At 35.1% G+C, this 19,643-nt stretch overlaps 1 protein-coding gene across 3 annotated transcripts in view; it reads right to left on the bottom strand.

The window, feature by feature from the left end:
- The window catches only part of FNBP1L (formin binding protein 1 like), a 61,086-nt gene that overhangs the window by 28,030 nt on the left and 13,413 nt on the right, over positions 1-19,643 (bottom strand). For all 3 annotated transcript variants that reach the window (XM_085303588.1, XM_085303589.1, XM_085303587.1), the window contains exon 2: positions 2,479-2,594. In XM_085303588.1, coding sequence (XP_085159714.1) covers positions 2,479-2,594 — 116 coding nt within the window. The remainder of the gene's footprint in view (positions 1-2,478; positions 2,595-19,643) is intronic.

Below are 19,643 nucleotides of genomic sequence, written 5' to 3'. Positions count from 1 at the left end.
CTAAGTTAAATAGCATGGAAAAAATATTTTTGTAAAATGCAGGAGTATACACATAAAATGAATATGAATTTCTGCCAGGACATAGACTCTAACTTGTGAAATTGTTATAAAAAAATTAAATCAAGTAGTCATCCTAGGGTTTAAGTCTCCAAAACTCAGACCTATCAACAATCTTAACAGCAAGTTAGTGGCCCACACTGAAACCAAGGCAGAAGAGAAATAGCACCACGTACCTCACTAGCTTTATCTTTCCTATTAAATTGTTTTTTCTTGGTGTCCCATCCAAGTACTAATATGGAGTTGAGATTACCAAGAGACTATATTGTTTATATTTCTACTAAATAAGGATATAACAAATTTCAGTTCTAGAGCTCATTATGAAGAGATTCTCAACATCGTATTTTGCAGGTTGTATTTGATTACAAAAGGGAAAAGAAGACAAACAAAAAATATCTATCAGAGATATCAAAATCCAGCCCACAGGCCATATGCTGTCAGCATTCAAGTTCACCAGAACCACAGCTCATCCCAAGACCATCTCTCTCAGAGCTTCTGAGGAACAAGTTGCAGGATGGCTAACTTTTCTGGATGTAAAAGCTCCACTAGACCTCAGTCTCCATTGGGGCCTTACAACTCTTCACTTTTACACAGTTGTGAGCATCCACAAAAAAAAATGACAGCTGAAATCAAGGTGCTATCATAGGACAAATCACTACTACTAGTTCTCTGCCAAAGAGTACCTACAAAACAATATCCAAGAGCGGCTACATGAACTGGTCTGCTGGCAGAAACTCAGTCATTCTCTTTTTGCGTGCTGTCCAGACCCTGGTTGGCAGCAAGCACTAAGTGCACACATGCACTGTACAACACATGCACAGCAATATCAGTGCTTCCCAAAACTGGCATACCTATTGCACATATATAGTAAGTCCAGTCATCTGACAAAAGGTGTACTCTACGTAACACTTTTGCTTTTGATAGATACTTTGAGAAAAATCAGTGTTTTACCCAAATGTAAAGTGCTGCACAGAAAAGATTTTCCATTTTTAATCCAATATGAAAGTAATAATGTGGCCTTTCATCTTGCTAGCTGTGGGAAATGAACAGTAAAATACAATTAAGCAAAATGGCACTTGTTCATACTATTCAAGGAAAAGATCTGGATAGATCTGTGCGAATAAAACAAGTTTCCATTTTTAAACAGAAAACTGAAATGAAAGCAACACTGGGATGTGAACTGGAGTTGTGCATGCTTCAAGCTTTCCTTTACCTCCTGAAGTTCTTCTACGCCAGCTTTGGAAAAGTGGCAAGTATTTATTTCCTTCCTTTTAAGGAAAAAATTCCTTCAGTAAAAGAATGTGGTATAACCTTAGCAACTAGTTCAAAATAAGCTGATAAAGAAATCAAGCACGAAACGTAAAAGAACAGCCTGGACAAAGAAAATCCACCCCCCAGCTGTAATCCTCACTACTGTGTTTGAGAAAGGATTCTTCAGCTCCGTATCTGATGACAATCTAGTTTGCCAATGATGAGAAGATGGAGGACACCAAAGGAGAGAGGCTGCTGTCAGCTGAAGTCTGACACAGGCTCAGTAGCAGCTTCAGTTGGGTCCCCAAAGTAATGCAAGACAGCAAGGATTATCGTAACTGCCAATTTTTTAGGACTTGCTTATTTTAAATCATGTTCTCCAAGCACTGTGTGGCTTTTTGTAAAAGTCAATCCAATTTCATTCTGAAGAATGTGTTTCTGTGCCAGTTCATTGCTGCTATTCTCCTTATATGATGCTGAGGAGAAACTCCTATGGGATCTAAAAGGTATTTCACTTGGCAGCAACAGAAAGTAAACTAGAGATAAGACAAAGGATGGCTGGGTTAGAGTCTCACCCAAATGGACAAGACCAGCTATGCAAAGGGTGCACTTTAAAGGACAGGGAGACCCGCTGCTTTCTGAAGTTCTACTCAGTGATTTTAATTACATTTTTCAAACACAATGTAGTGTAGCTCTTGCCAGTTCAACATGAGAAATTAATTAGTAGCAGAGGCTTGAAACTGGTCGAACACACACAAACACAAAAGCAGATTTGGATAATGTGAGAAGTTTGATACAAACAATCTGATAGTCAGCAGAAAAGCATTAGTAGGGCTTTTTTGTTTAGTTTTTAAATCTTAAAATTCCACTGAACATATCTTTCTGTTCAGGATTTGAAGGAGAGGAACGGGAAGGTGTGTGTGCGTGTGTGGTAGTGGTGGGGGATGGTGGTGGGGAACAAGCAAGCAAGTCGATACCCAAAGATAATTTTCTCTGCTTTAGAATAGCAGAGAAAAGCTTATCTGTCAGGAAAAGAATCAATTCATTCTGTAAATAAAAAACGGTCTTTAACCATGAAATTGCATACTTGTCCATAATATGATGCAGTGATTCTGGATCATATTAACTGTCAAGATTCTTGTAAAACAAAGAAAGAAAGAAAAAACTTACCTCAGTTGTTTTGCATAGTTTTGCTCAATCTCTATCCTTTCTTTTACAAATTTTGCATATTTCTCCAAGAAGTCAATGCCCCACTGCGTATGCTTGTCTAGGTTATCAAACTGATCCTTAAAAATAAAATGAAATAAAAATATCCATTATTAGCTAAGAGTAACACCGTCATCAGAAATAACATAAAATTTACCTATGAGTTGTACTTTGAGGGAATGGTTGCTGCTGGAATAGAAGTTAAGTCAGTCTTACGTATACATACCAATTACGTATCAGAACAGTAAATTGTATGTGCAGGCACAGAGCAAGCTCCTTCTCTAAAAAGAGCTTTCAGTATTTGCATTTTAAGTTGTGTGTAGCCCTTGTCTGATCACCTTCACAATGAAAATATTATGCCTTTTTTCACCTAAAAATCCTTTCATTCACAAATGGATGTTTTCCAAGGTAACAAAGATATGATCAGCGACTAGTACTAGACAACTAAAAGACTGTTCAACACAGAAGATGTTTTGCAGTTTTAAAACACAAAACATAACTTCGCTGGATGCAAAATTCAACTCYTAAGACTTCGTACTGAAAGAAAAATAATGTAAATTATAACTGCATGACTAAATTGGGTGTAGTCTGCAATTTAAAAACCCTTATTAAAATAAATCTATGCAGACAATCATTTCATGATCAGGTCTAGAAAGAGATTTCAAAGAGAGCAAATCTATCTCAATCATTACGAACATTACAGCAAAACCAAGACACAAAACAAATCAAAGATAAGTCAAAATAAAATCGTCTTCAAAAAAAAGGTTTTAAGATTTTTAAATAAATTATAACATCTTCGAAACTGAATTTTCATTGTATTCTGTACTGCTCAATAAGCAGAGGATACTCTAATCAGGATAAGTTGAAAATTCCAAAAGTGAGTGGCAATATAAGAGTTAGGGAATTAGGCAGGAATGAATAATAGCACAGTAAGTGAGCACAGCACAATCTAGCAAAAATTTTTAACCTAAAAAAAATCTGCCACAGTGAAAAAAATCAAAGATTTTCAGTTTCAATCAGCATTTACCATAAATTTTCMTTAAAAGTTACCCAGTAATCCAAAAATACAAGCAAGTGCAACATCAAATACAAAGTTTATGTCCTGTGCACGGTGAATCCAAAAACACTTCACAGAAAATACAAGCCCAAAAATTTAAAAATTCTGTCAATGGAGAAAGAAAAAAAAATTCTCACAGAACCAGTTTAAGGTCAAAGCTTATTTAATTTACATAAAAAATAGTTTGGAGTGCGGRGTGTTTTGGAAAGCTGTGTCTTGCAAATTCAGTAACATACCTGAACCTAATATATTAGCAAACCTTTAGTATTAACAACTCAAGCCTTCCCATTTCAACACACAAGAGGCTGACATGAAGATAAATCAAAGAACACCACAGCTGCAGGAGTCAAGACTCAAAAAAAATATATTCACTAAGAGAATGCTGGAAAGACAATAAAAATATATACTACTTATGAGAATAAAAGTAAATAAATAAAATCCATGAATTTTATATATATATATATATATATATATATATATATATATATATATTCTTTATATGTATATATAAAGAATAAATCGGAACTAAAGTTTCTCTCAGATCTTGTCTAGGCTGCTGCTCTTAGTATTCTGTATGATGGACAAACCCTGGCTATTAGTACCTTGAATCCAGTGGCAGCCAAGTACTACCAACCAAAAGCATCTGTCCTGTCCCACCACTAGCCAACTTGCTCTTGCCTCTCTATTACTCTCTTCAACAAGAAAGAACTGCTTTCCCTGATCTGTTTCACCGCAGAAGGGGGAGCGATGACAAGATTTTAGCATGTTTGGGAAACTACAGCCTGTATTACACACTGTTTTGACACACCCAATTTATACAAACTGGAGATTTCCACTCCAAATTCCTTTTGTCAGATAAAGTCAGATTCCTGTCATTGTTTTTAGAAGAGTTGCGTAGGTGTTGTTTGTCTGTGGGAAGAGGGAGGTTATCTTGCTTTTAGCGCTAACCACTGCTGCATACACGTATAAGAATACACGGTTCTCAAGCAGCTTTGCTTTTTCATATTCTGCTCTTGGTTTTCTAATTTCTTTGACAGCATTAGCCTGATAGCCAAAAGAACTTTCAAAAAGGTGCTTTTGGCTTGGAGCCAACAGCCAATGCCATTAAAAAAGAAAGACTTCCTTCAGTGAACAAAGCCTTTGCTGTCCTATTTAGGCTCTTTAGTTCACAGTGCTCTGATTCGCTGCTAAGGTTTCACTAACACTTTGGAACACCAAATTACTGATGTTGCAGAATGTATAACAGAGAGGATGGCTTTCCAAATATTCTTCCTTTTCAAATCAGCAAACAAACAAACAAAAAAGAACGTTCCTGGTCAAAATTAATTCTCTGCTACCAATATTAAGCCAGAAAGGAAAAAAAAGTGGGTACAACTGACATATTACTCTCCCCCTGCCCTTTATCAGAAGAACTTCATCACTAACTAGCTCCTGAAATCTTTCCTCAACTTTTCCTTCATCTGTTTCTAGAAGCTGTAGGCTCAGAGTAAAGACAGCTTTGTATGATTATCCCACAGGCCTTCAAGGAAAGAAAAAGAGGAATATAGAATATAAACAGAATCATGTGAATAGAGTAAAAGAGAAAAACTCCTGCAAGACAGAGCTCAAAAATTAAAGCAAACTCATCTAACTATTCTCACCACTCTGAGGCTCTCTCCATTAGTTCCCCATTTTACAGCTGGTGATGCAGAAGAAAGAGTTGAAAGCAATGTGCCAGAGTACTCACATCACACGATCTATGAAAAGACCAGAAGGCTGGCCTTCTGGGGCTCAGCACAGCTCCTCCACCATTACTGATGTCTATGGAATTACTCATGTGCATTAGTGATCTGCTAGATTAGAACTGGAAATCCTAATTTAGTGAGCCGCTAGTCCACCCTTACAGGAATTTAAAAAAAAGGGACATGAGGAAGAGTGGTAACATTTCTCACTYTTCTGAAGATGCAGATAGTTTCACAAAGTCAGTTTATTCTCTTCACTGACTTTCTTGCTCAGCAATTACATATATATATATATCTATATATGTATCTTAGAATAATGTATGTATGTATATCTCTTAGAATATGTATGTTTATCTCTTAGAATGATGTGTATGTTTATCTGTGTGTATATGCATTTGTGTGCATATATGTGTGCATGTGTGTGTGTGTGTATATATGCTAAAATGATACATACAATATGAAACATATAAAAATAATACTTTCAGGAACTATCAAAGCATCTTTTGAAGGTTGGCTTATGAATAACTAAAGCTAACTGTCGGGAAAAGGAAAAAAAAAAAAGAAAAGAAAAGGGGGGACCTACAGATGATTTGTAGATAATAATGTGTTTGAAATAAAAAAGTTATAATAAACTCCCACATAAACACTGATTTCTTGGTTTAAATTGAACACACTGTCTGTGTCTGTTCAGTTCTCTATGTACCAAGTATGCACTGCAGAACAGAGTTCGCAAACAATTAACAGGTAAAGAAAATATGTTAAGTGAATATATCTGTTTCACAATTTTTCCAATTCTAGGTAGGAAAAAACTATGGAAGGGACTGTCAGGTCACACAAATCCCCTTATGCTGTTCAGCAAGATAAAGGAAAGTAAAGCGGTAGACAGAAAAGAGCCATAATAGGGATCCCTTCAAAGGGAAAATCTGGCTATTGGCATTATCTTTTCAAAACTAAATCACAAATTTACTCACAATCCTTTCAGCTTCTCTTAAACTTTGGGCTTCAACCTAGCAAAAAACTTTCTTTTCGTCAAGGAACTCTACCAGAAAATTCTTCACACTACTACCAAGGAAACTCAAGTTATACATTGAGATACAAGCCAAACAGTATCTTGAATGAAAAAAAAGGGCAAAAAAAGGCAATATAGTATAGATGAGAATATGAACTGAACAATAACATTTAAGCCTGGAACTTTCAAATGAAAAAAATATATATATCTATTTATAAATATGACCAGTGCCTTTGTAGAAAATGTGAAATTTGCATTAACTAATAAAGGCAACAAAGAAAAGTAAATCTTACAACATCTGGCTACCTACTACCTTGAGAGCAAAGTATCTTCTCAACAACCTTCCAAGGCAAATATGCACTGCTGTTTGTCCAGTAATTCCCAAACTTAAAAAGGCAGCTGAGCAGACAAGTTCTGTAAGAAGCTTAATTAAAAATACATCTGCCACTATTACTACTGATTACTACATTACTACTTACTGATTGTCTGCTAATGGATAGTGGCCCTAGTGGAAACTGCCTACGCAAAAGCAGGAAAGCMGTTCACAGCCTCTGCATCATAAACAACTCTGACACTTCATAAAATCTTTATAATAAGTCAGTATAGACTATTCCACAAGGAGCACTACTTCCCTAAATTGTACTTCAAGATTATTTACTGGATCCATAGATGAAGATTTTGAATACTTCACTCATGCCGTTCTAAACTTTCTAGTTTGCTGGGGATAAAAGGAAGTCTTACAACAATAGGGGCTGAAGCATCAAAACAAGTAGCTGAATTGAATCAATTCTGCAAAGATGAAACAGCATTTCCCAGGTTAAACTCAAAACGTTCTTTCCCTCCATTACTGACAACTGCTTTCCCCCCCAGACAAGCCTCAAGAGCCAATAAAGAAGAAAATCTGAAGGGTCTCTTCAAAGTAATGAGCATGGAAGGAATTTTATAGCATAAACAGCAAACTCTTCCTCTTCCTAAAGCTATCTTGCAGCTAGTCCAATCATTTTTTTGTGTGTGGTAGTTTTAAAAATCTTGACTTGCCTTACATATTTTATTTAAGCAGTTATTTGCTCCCTAGCCTTCTTTAGCTTTGGGAAGCATGTCTACTTGTATTAGAAACTAGGACTATAATGTAGTGATACCAAATTCTGTAATTTTTTTTGTTTGTTTTACTGAATGTTTCTCTTACAAGAAGCTCTAGTTTACTGCATAAATATCAAATTGCTGATTATTTTCCACTTCACTGACCTCGACTTTGATGATCTTCAGACAAAGCCGAGTACAAAGCCTACTTTTAACCAGATGTGAAGAGATGGGAGGAATTTAAGCTTGCATTCACAGTACTCTGTTGCTATACAGTTCATCAATTCCAAGATTAATGGTCTTTCATCTGGCTTGATGCCTACACCAAAACATCATGTTCTTTTCTCCTCCCTTTTTTTAGTATATCAAGCCTGTATCAACTTATTTTATCTGCAAGCTTTATTTAAAAAGCTCCATGGGCTAAAAATCCCACCACACTGTTTACCATCAATTAATTTCACTTCCCCTCTCTATTTCAGTCACATTAATTTATCTTTCATTTCYAATCTACTAGATTACTTTTTTTCTTTTTTTTTGCACAAGATTGCTATCTTTAAACAAATATTTCTTTAAAAAGGTACTCAAGTAACCTCTTGAAGTGGTCTTGGAAGCTGTATCTTCATTAAGCAAACAGATTTAACTTCTCCCTCAAAATTCTCGCCACAAAGCCATAATTTCTGGACTATTAATCCTGTAACTTCTTGTAATTTGTCTCCTTGTAATTTCTCTGATTTTGGACTTACTATACCAAAAATAGTCTCTAATGTCACATCTATAGTCAAAAGCAACCTTTTTGTGCTCCTATTAATTCCTCACTATTACACACAACATTACTACAGGAAGTCTTCCTCAATTATTATTCACAATTACTCTCTTTTTTTCCAACTGGAGTATTGCTTCTACCCTTGAAAGAATGACTTGTATTCTTTACTCTTGGATGTAGGACCTTGCACCCCATTGCCAGAACATGACCTGTTTGACTGAATCAGTCTTACAGAGGCTGACCCACCTACTGCTGTTGTTATTTACTTGTGCAGTAAGTATTATTGGCTGCAAAAGCTACCAGTAACTTTATCACATCCTTGATTAGGAAAAAAAAAACAAAAAAACCCCAACACAACAACAACAAAAAAAAAGCATTTAATCACATCTACATCCCTGTTGTATTTTACACTGAAAATCTAATACAGCAATTCCCGACTTACGTTTCTATTAACTAGTTTTTAAGCATTTATCAATCACAGGAACTGTCTTGCAAAAGTTTAAGCATCCTATCTTTATTATATCAGTTAAACATGCAACATTTAAATTATCTAATAAAACATTTCATTCAAAATCATGACAACTGGCACTGATTATGCTACTACCAATCTACTCTTCTGACTAAACCGTGTATCAGTATTTCCATAATTTTATGTGACCAATTATTCTGTAGCTACCCAAGTGATCTTATTTGTCATTTGAAGTACTGGCATGAAGTTAGTTTATTCCCCAGTTCTTTGTTTTCCAGGCTGCCTGGCTTGCCAGTTTAAACTTCCAACTCAACGAGCGAGAGATTAGAAGTTGAACTTCACATCTTGCTCTCCAAATTCCTAACGCTGCACCGTTCCAGATAAGGAAATATTCACTACTATGCTCCAATAGCACCCATGGAAGAGAGCATTTCAGAGCATGGAGCAACTTCAATCAGGGGGTTGTCAGGAAAATAAGTATTTGGCACAAAAGAAAAAAAAAAAGAAAAAAAGAAAAAAAAAAAAGCCCAATGCAGTTGCTGATAGAAATACTGTCTTTTACATCATCTTCAGCAAAGTAACAAATTATTTAGCCACACAAACGCAAGTCCACAGAAATCCAACTGAGAAAATAGGGCTGATGATTTAACTCAATATCAATTATGACAGGTCTTGTTTATTCAATCCAACCTGTGAGGATTTCTCAAATGAATCTGAACTATGGACAAATTTAAATGTTCAGTTATATAATGTCCTTCCTCCCTTCATCTGCAGTATACTGCAGAAGACACAAACTCCCAATTATATTCAAATTGTTAAATAAAAATTTTAAGTTACAGTACATTACAAAGTCACCACTTCACATATTAGCTTATAATTTTATCAAACTTCTCCTGAAATATCTGAAGTGTTTGTATGAAACTTTATGCACTTCTTTTAATTATTTATTAACAGGAAAGACACTTAAGGTCAAACAATTCAATGTATTTTATGTAAAATGAGAAGACTCAAGGTCAAATTTTTTATAACTTGTAGTATTTGTGCAAAGCACTGCTTAATCTGCTACTTTAACAGGCAGATTTTAAAATGGAAATCATCACTGGACATTAATATATTAATAAGAAGTTACCAATATAGTAGAGTGTACCTCTTCCTGCTTGTCTTCAGGACAAAACAGACAGGATTGTATTTTCATTACAGTATTTTACACTAATCTACTTCTAATAATACATTCCAGTTTTTCTGATCTTTGGAATTTCTTCCACAGTGTTATTCTGKTTTTTTTTCTTCTCCTTAGTCTCTATCTATATGCATTCCTGCTTCCTTTTCTATCCCCATATAATAGTTCTTCTATTCAACTGTCTGAATTGATTATCACTTTTCTCTCTTCCTGCCTGCTTGTTTTTATGATTACTAATTTGGTCTTCTGGTCTTTCTTTTTTCTTGCGACTGCAGCTAAACAGTAGTTTATTTTTTTAAAACATCTTGTTAGTTTTAAATGTAAAAGCTAACAAAGAGCTGTTTCTATAGGGAGGACAAACCAGAGACATTGTCTGGCTTTTCTGCTTTCTAAGAGTTCTGGATCGCAGTTTACAAATATATTAACCTGCAAATTATACCTCATTCCTCTCTGAAAACTATGTATTAGAGTTAAAAGAATAGAAGATATGTGCCTGTGAACAAATTTAGAAATTAAACATTTTTATAGACAAGATTAACATCAATGAGAAGGAACAGAACAGCAATATCGAATGTCATAGCTACACCAGAAGAAAGAGACACTCAGATGCAAGATGAACAAAAAGTTACACGTGTGTATGCATAAACTTTTTATTTTAATATATAATTAAAACATGAAGTACTATTTAGCTTAATACAGACTATACAGGAGAGAAGAAAAAAACAGCCTTTTGGATACTAAAGAGGAAAAATAATTCTTAAAAAGAACTAAAAAAAGTTAGTTGACTTACAGGACACACAGCTGTTTTGCCTGCAAAACCAAGGCAAGTGTATTAATAGCAATCCTTTCTTTGCAGCTTCAAAATACTTAAGTGAGAAAGGCTATTATAAATGCAGACCTGAAGTGCTGAATATGCAAAAGGAAAACAATGGCCATGGAAAATCTACTTCTAGCTGTATGAAAGACTACTTTCCTCTATGGCATAAGAAAATGAAATAGTTCACATTGTGAACAAAATACATAAAATTCACCTGCCCATTAAACTATTGTATATATCTAAGAAAGCAATATCAACGTTAACTTCATTTTTAAAGGTCAATTTCTACTTTTTTATAATTATAAAAAAGTATGCATGATGTCCACAAATAACTTAAAAGCAGCAGTAAACTGCTGGAGACCTAGCTACCCCCTAACACGAGGTATATTGCAAAGCAAGATTCTGAAGACACTAAAAATGGAATACCACAGTTTAGGAAGGGAAGTACAATGTCTGTGCTTTCCCTTTTAAAGATGGGCTGAGACTAGCAAAAAATGAACTGCACTGGAAACTTTTTATGGAAAATTGGGTCTAGCAGGAAGAGCTACCTTGTTTGGCAGCCAGCAACTTAACAGGTGTGACAGACACATTTGCTTTCCAGGAAGGGAGAAGAATATACCATGGAGAGAACAGGAGTAGGAAAAAATCATATTGTAGTTGCTTTTGGAACGAGCAGCCTGAACTGCAACAGAACTTCAGCACTGTATTTGGAGATTAATAGGGAAGCCAAAAAACAAGCAAGGAAATAAACACAGCACCAAATCTCCTGCATGCCTAAACTACAAAAGGCTGTTTATATTTGGGAAGTAGGAACAGTTAACACTTACTTCACAGTACATAAGTTAGGATGACCCAAGGAGTCACCAAAGCACTTCCCTGGAGGTTTGAACCAACAGAGGGCAGGAAGCAAGACATCAGTTTCAAAAGCAGATAACTGTTGAATTAGCTCAGACCTCTTGGTGATATACCACCTTGAGGACACCATTTGACATTAGAGACTACAGCTGTGCACAGTTCATCAATGCCACTGACTTTATTGGTTGCACTAAGTATTACTGTATTCTAATAGCATTCATTTTCTGCCAGCATAGCAAAATTAACTGAACCAATTCTCAGCAGGGACAGCTAAACACCAGTTAGTCAAAAGATGAGAGAAATATGCTGTGCCACATAGGGGCCACTACATTTCCTGGTTCTCCAGTTTATAAATCTGTTCCAAAATCCTTCAATTAATGGACAGTTGCCAATATGAACAAAAATTGTTTATTTATCTCAAGRTATTAGGCTGTAAACTTAAGGCAACTCAATTCTGTCACTTCCCAAAATTAAGCTGTGGACCTGTGTCCCATTTGTCTCACAGGATCCCTACTCTCCTGGTCACAGCAGCTCACATCTGCTTCACTGCAGCGAGATCGTTCAAGTCCTTACAGCACAACCTCCTCCACTAACACAGCACCTAGAAGATAGAAAACAGCAAAAAGCCAACACTCTTCTTCACTGCTACCCATCACAGCCTCTTCCTATCTTACTTCATGTTTTGTTAACCAACAACCAAAGTGGGTATACATCAGCTTGAATGTAACATGTTTACCTACCAATTAGAAAGGAGGTAAGATATTCTATCCTAAGTAAACTGAATGGACTTCCCTACCATCATCACTTGAGAAATACATAAACACACATATAAATATAGAAAAGCAGGTATCACTAGCCATATATCCCTGCTTATCATATCACATTAGCACAAAACTTGTACAGAAAATGATTATGCAATATTTAAAAGTACACACTAAATATGTACCAGGAAATCCTGCTTTGAAAAATGCACCAGAATCTACTCATTTACCTTCCAAATAGCCTCTCATGTCATTAATCTTTTAATCTGGAGAATATCTCATGTGGATCAATAAGTACTGAATGGAAACATAGCATGCCTGCAAAATAAATTCAAAATTTAACGACCTTGCTATTACCACAACAAACAATCCCCGTGATGAGGTTATCAAAACCCCAGGCTCTTGCACACATGCACACACACACTTCACAAAATACTGCGTATCTTATYCAATGTATCAAGCACCCTCACATAAAACTGCAGGGGTAAAACTAACAAGCCACTATCCACCAAAACACAACTTACAAAGAAGAGAAAATACCTACTCAAAAATAACACCATATTTCATAGGAAAAAAACCTCATCTCTGATGTTTCCATTCTATTCTTTCGAGGAGATCTATGAAAGCCCCTTCAACAGGTAAAGTAAAAATGAATCCCATTAAGGCACTGGTTTTATTGCTCCCCTGTGTGAAGAGGTACCAGGTTTTCTGTGCAATAAATCATCCCTCTTTTTTCTACAGAACATTGTTTCTGAGCATTTCTTCTCTTGCTGTTGCCACCATTTCTTCTTTACGGGTATCAGTTGCTTTTTATTTCAGATGGTTCCATGAATAATGCAGCTAAAAACTGGAGCAATTGTTTCTGACTTCTGTTTAGACTTGAAGAACATTACCTTCTATTTCAGACCTGAAAAAAGGGTTGTGTGCTCAAAAGCCTGTTTTGCTGAAAACTGTCTAATCTAACAAAATATTTTGTATCTCAACACTAAGCTTGCCTCACTGATATGCTTTCAGGTCATAACATCCAAAGCACTACTACTAGAAATTCAGAGGCATAGCTTGACCTGTATTCCAGCCCCCACTACTGAACACTGAAGACCTCCATTCTCATTTATGTCTTTACTACTGAAGTACCCAATACATCATGGGAGCAAGAACAGGCATGTCTATATAAGCAGAATTATTGAGAGGTTTCACTTTCCCACTGTGACTATTGGGAAAAAAAAAAAGTGAGATTTCATGAGAAGGAAAAAAAAATGATGTAGTCAAGGATAAATACACAAAACTCTTTTGTCTATATACCATTAAAGTGAGTTTATCCACTATCATTTACCACATAACCAGTAAAACTATATGCTGCAAAAAACAAACCATCATCCAGTATAAGCAGATTGACCCAACATTCAGGTAAACAGCATTACAGTACAAGCTACTACAAAGAAGATTGATCAACTAATTCAATATACAATTCAGAGGCAGTATAAAGATGGGGCACTACAGCTGTTTTAAGTAAAGATTTGAATGCTGAATCTTCTGACTGAGAACTAGCTCAATTTCAGATAAGGTCTGCTCATTTGAATTTCTTGTGAAAACAGACTTTTTTTAATCAAAAAAAATTTTAGGGATAACAAAAAGGCAAAAACTATTTGAAGTTTTTATCTAGTACTAAACTGAATTTTTTACTTAAAAAAAAAAACTTAACTTCTGATAAATTAAAATATTAACCAGGGTGGATGGGGGTTGAGGGTTTTTTTTGCATATATTCTTTATGGAGATTTTTAAAATACTAGAGTTTTGTTTGCATTTGATCTAAAGAACTTAATTCTGAAACAGTAGTTCACCACGTACTTCTACTTTGAGCTTAATTCTCATATAAACAAGTATCAGATAATTTTCAAATAGTGCTGGCCAAGAAAACAGCAATTCACAAATCAAATAAATATGCTTTCAACCATTACTGGATTAAAATAGTTATCATTTTAAGAAGTAGAAAGACAGCAGTATACATGCCTTGTACATACAAGGGACATAACTAGGTCTAGTTCCCTGAACAGTGAGGAATTGTACTGTCACTAAGCACAAATGCAAGTATTTTTTGAGTCTTCTGGGAGCTGCTGAACAGAAATTGAAGCAAGTTTTAATCCTAGTTAAATCACTTGCAAAAGGAGCCAGGTGGACTTTAACCATAGATCAGTTAAGTGATTTGATTCATCCCAGTAAGAATGCATTACTGTTTGCACAATGCTTAGAGATGCTGYTGCTCATTGTAAGAGAGAATGTCTCTGACAAAGTCCTGTCTTTAAAGCAGGACTGGAAAAACACCAAGTATAAAGTATTAGGGCTACACATCAATGAAGCAGGAGAATATCGAATTTGCTACATGATCAACATCCAGGCTAGGTCTCAGGTGAAGGAGGGGTTCTACAGAAAAACAACGTAATACTTTGATAGAAGCTATTCTGCAGAAAATCTGTAAGAAAAATATCTGGCTTGAAAAACATTGCTGCAACATTTTTGTTTTTGAAAAATTATATAAAACATTATTTTGTTCTTCAGCTATAAAATATTATTACTACATGGTTTACTTTCAATTTACGAAGTGAACATTTTTGCATACAACTAAGCAATCCATTGGTAAAACTATTCAAAACTTAAAACTAAAAATTTTGAAATGCTCCTTTAAAAAAATTTTAACTATTTCCAGAATGTTACTAAAAACACATCCATAGAAGAAGGCTGAATGAGCAAGCAGTCCTGACACTTTACAGCTCTTGCATATTTTATTTTGCAATCTACTTTTGCAAGCTGAAGGATCCATTTTCTAAAAACATGTAGAAACAGGAAAGAGATCTTACCTACTGTTAGCTTGTTCAGCGAAGGGTTAACTGTGAAGTTCCTACTGTACTTGTCCAGCATAGTATCTAACCAGTAGAGTATGTACTACTTTTTTCCTCTCCACTAATTAAAGACATGAACTTAAAACAGTGTCCTCAAGAAAAGGAGGGAGTAGTACAGATGATACAAAGGCAAATGGTTTTCTAAGAGGAGACAGTAATTACCTTGGAAGTAAAATGATAAGGTGGTAAGTAAGAAGAAACAACAAGGGCAAGGTAAAAGTTCTGCAAACGTATTATTACTGTGGAATGTCCAGGTGCTCTGAATAACAAATTTAGAAGAGAACAAGCTCCACCAACTTTGCTGCTCGTTCCATGGCTGTGAACTTGCATCCACTGCTCTGCAGGACACAGTCATTACATTTCAAGTTACTGGCCTCCATTCCTCCTCCATAACAATGAGAAGAAACACAGTAAGGCTCTTCAAAAAGATAAGAGCCAGCAATGCATCACCAAAAGAAATATGCCTCTTAGGATAGAACAAAACTGCTTTTTGAGTTGAAAAAAGATAAACAATTAGAGAGAACATCAACTGAAATACTGTGTAGTATTTTCATAAAGATTAAGTAAAGTTTATTACTGAGGCACCTCAATCATCTTCAGGACAAAAAAAAATGAAACCTGGTGGGAGTGGGGTTGTATTTAGAAAACACTAATAAGGAGAAAACGTGGCCAAATGGGGAATTTATAATTTAATTTTCACAATTTTTATTGTACATACAATCGCGATTCATTCAATCATATAAAAATAAACAATGCAGAAAGTATCTACTCAGCTGATTCATGTCATTAATGCCTTTTTGCAGGAGTTAAAACAAATCCTTCAAAATTACCGGAGCAACAAACACTGCAACTGAATTTAGGTATTTTGACAYCTGTAACTAGAAGATAGTGATGAACATTTCCTTTCATCTATCTGCACATTGCCCTAGCACCAACATTCTGCAATATAAGCTTGCTAAAACAGACAAATGAATCAGCCTGATTAGTCAGATTTATTCCAATGCTCTTTTTAAGTAGATAAGCCTTAAAGTGGACATTTGGTTCCAGAAAGTAAAGAGGATGTAGAAGTTCACAGAACTTGCTAATTAAAGCCAAAATTAACACTGAGACTTAAAAATTCTTTTTATGGGATGCCAGTTTTGTAAATTAACTCTATATTAGTTTCATAAAACAACAATACAACTCAGGCCAGACTAGTTTCTTCACAGCCTGCATGTTACTGTAGAAATGCTTATCTTCACACAAAGCTCTAGACTCAATAATTTAGAAAGTTCTTTAAAAATAAATCTAAAACATTTGCAGTTTTAACTCTCAATATTATTAATATGCAGGCTAATTCTAAGGTTAAATTTTTAAGACTTTTTTGCAATTTTTTGAACGTTAACCATTACATCAATGCTTTTTAGGTAATAATTTTTCATTTTTTGAATTTTCCTAACATTCTTGTTTATCACTAAGAGCATTAGCAAATGATACAAATTAAGTTCTTTCAACTAGCTGGGGAATGTGGAGGGTAGAGAGAGAGAGAGAAGGAGGGAGGGTACAGGGTATATAGTATCAACTTCCCCATCATCCAAATATCACTTCCTTGTATTTACTTGCCAGCTACATAAGTGCCAAGGACAATTCTGGGGCTATTATTTTTATCTCACATAAAAACCACAAAGTGTTTAACCAGTAGTGTGCACAAATCCCACCCAAAAGAGTCAAGTTTTTTGTGTTTCTCATTTAAAGGYGTATATTTAAGCTGTATTTCAGTGGATAAGTAGACAGAAATTGTTTGGTATAGGTTGTATCATACTGTCTGTTTTTCTGACAGGACAGACCTAGTATGAAAATAACTACACAGAACCCTACTACAACCAGCAGCAGAACTGCCTTCACAGTTTCAACAGGTATAGAGCAAGGTGTATCTCTTATAATCCAAGCTTTCCTCCCTGATCTTTATTAAAGGTACAGGTTCTTAAGAATATTAAACTCAAGTCAGTAACTCCTTAAACAAAATATCTTTCAAGGCACCTTCTAAACAGTGATTTGGAGTAAATAATGAACTTAAAATCTATAGCACAGGAACAAAACAAACACATCCTGGTGTTAACGTTACCATATTATATGACTACCCATAGTACAAAACAGCATTTTAAAGCACTTCCCCTTTCAGATGCGATTAAAATAGCCAGTAAATCTACAAAATTTTCCACCAAAATAATAAATGCTGGATCTTAAGATAAATATGAATTCTTTAAACACAGGCATAGAGATGCACATAGAACCTCCTCACTGATTAGAGYTCTCCCAAGTCTTTTCAGCTATTCCCACAGTTACCATGTATTTATACTGTAATACATTGAACGTGACTGAAATATAAGGTATTTCCTAGTCCTATTATTAGCTCTCATCAGATAGATTTAAGATGAGCAGGTACATACCTTACCTTTTTGCTCCTGGAGTTCAAACAGTACAACTATACTGTGAAGTCTGTCAACAAATATTTGCACCTTTAAATAACCTGACAAAGCAGGATACCCATATCAACTCTTCAATTTTATTGAACTAAATCATTCATCTTCTATTGTTTATGAAAGACAGGCTGAAAACAGTAATAGAATTAATCTCAGTTCCAAGCACACTCACTTCCCAACAAACGGAAGCAGACACTGTTCAACACCTCAGAAGATCGGAGATCACAGGGGACTGGTTAGGTAAACAGCTAACAGAATTGGAAGGCCAGTCTGATAACTCATTTACCATATGCTTTGTTTTTGTCAACTGAATAGACTAGTGGATTTTCCTGAAAAGAGTTATATTCTAACGTGAGGAAATTTCCATTTCAGTATCTCCTGTGAATATTTTACTGTTCAAAAAAAATTATATAGAAGCCACATCTTTTCCCCTTAGTTAGTTTTTTCTAAACAGGCGCATTTTTTAAACATGATCTTAAAACCAAATCCATATCCTTAATAGGAGTTAACGTGGAGGTAAACTAGGACCTTCTAACCTTCTGTTTTTCTATTTCGGATAACACCTTGCAAAAACAAACAAACAAAACTACACTGTTTTAAAGCAAGATTTAAAGCAACACGAAACGTAACTGAATAAAGAATTTAAATTAAGAACAGATGTCAGTATTGGCATGTTCAAAACCGTGGAATTTTTCAAAGTTTTGTGACTCAGATAATTAACATTAAAATGTAACATGATTCTGCTGCATGCATTTATCTTAAGAGTTTTAAAAATATGAGCCTAGAAAACACACAATAAAATCCTCTTATACCTCATTACCACAGACTTCGGGATCATAACCCGTACTACAAGAAAAATATTAAAATTATTCATAAAACAATTGTATCCAGCAGAAAAATATTTTCTTTGCAAGCTCAAATAAATATTCATAGTATTCTCCTTCCAGGTTAACAAGATGTTTTTCCTTCMCAGAAATCTAGAATTAAGGGAAATTATCAGCGATGTAATTAAACTATAAGCATATACAGTTCCATTAGAAAACTTAMACCTTTAAAAAAGAGGAAAAAACAACAACAACAACAAAAAAAAAAACACCCAACAGCCCATTTAGACCCTGAATTTGCATATACAAAAGCTGAGTACAAACTTCTGGGCACAAGCAAACAAACAAAAATCTAAACTGTCATAGCTACATTACCCATTTTCTTTCCAAAAGCCTAAACTCAAAACAGCTCAGTTTCATATCGTTTCCATAATCCAGAGYAGTGGCTGCACCAGTATAAAAAAGGCAACAGGCTCTACAAATATATTCCACATCACAGTAAGATTTTAATACTGAAATCATGCAATTCTGTGGCATACTCAGTGCAAGTATTTCTGAAGTAATCACACGGTAAATAGTACTCATTTTCAGGGAAGAAGAATGATGGGGTCACATCTGGCAATAAGGACACAAGACTGCATCCATTTCTTTTTTTAAGATCAAGAGCCAATCAAACTGCCAATATACAGATTAAAATGTACTTCAACTGCAGTGTACTTTCTGCTGTTATTTCACTTCTGTCTGAACTAACAGAAATACAAAGACATTCATACTAGCCTACAGTGGCAGTCAGAAAGGTATAAAATCAAATCCATCAAGCACCAAATCTGAATACTCTATGTGTGATTGAGACAGAAATATCTTTCACATTTCTTTCCCTTCCCCTCCAGTCTTACTCAGGATCAGTTTCCAATCATATTGTAACCTAATTTTTGACTGTTTCATCCACCTACTAACTTCCCTTGTAATTCCTCCTTTAAGCCTCTTTCACACAATTTACTGTACTGACATGATTTAACTGTTTACTCAGTGGGCAGAAACTGAGAAACTCCTCTGTGCCCTAATCAAGGAATACTTTAGGAAATCAAAGTAATAGCAACATTTTTAAGCACTACTTTAATTCTATACTCCATGCAAAGCAGTTTGTTCCATTACCGACAACCACAGAAAAAAATGCTACTGAAGTAAACAAGTAACTCTCTTATGATTTTTCAGTATTACTGAATCAGGCAGA

This window comes from Rhea americana, unplaced genomic scaffold (assembly GCF_003343005.1).
Source record: "Rhea americana isolate MKP2758 unplaced genomic scaffold, rheAme1 scaffold_2, whole genome shotgun sequence".
Taxonomy (NCBI): Eukaryota; Metazoa; Chordata; class Aves; order Rheiformes; family Rheidae; genus Rhea; species Rhea americana.
Note: the sequence above shows the minus strand (reverse complement) of the source record. Positions and strands in the feature narration are given on the sequence as shown.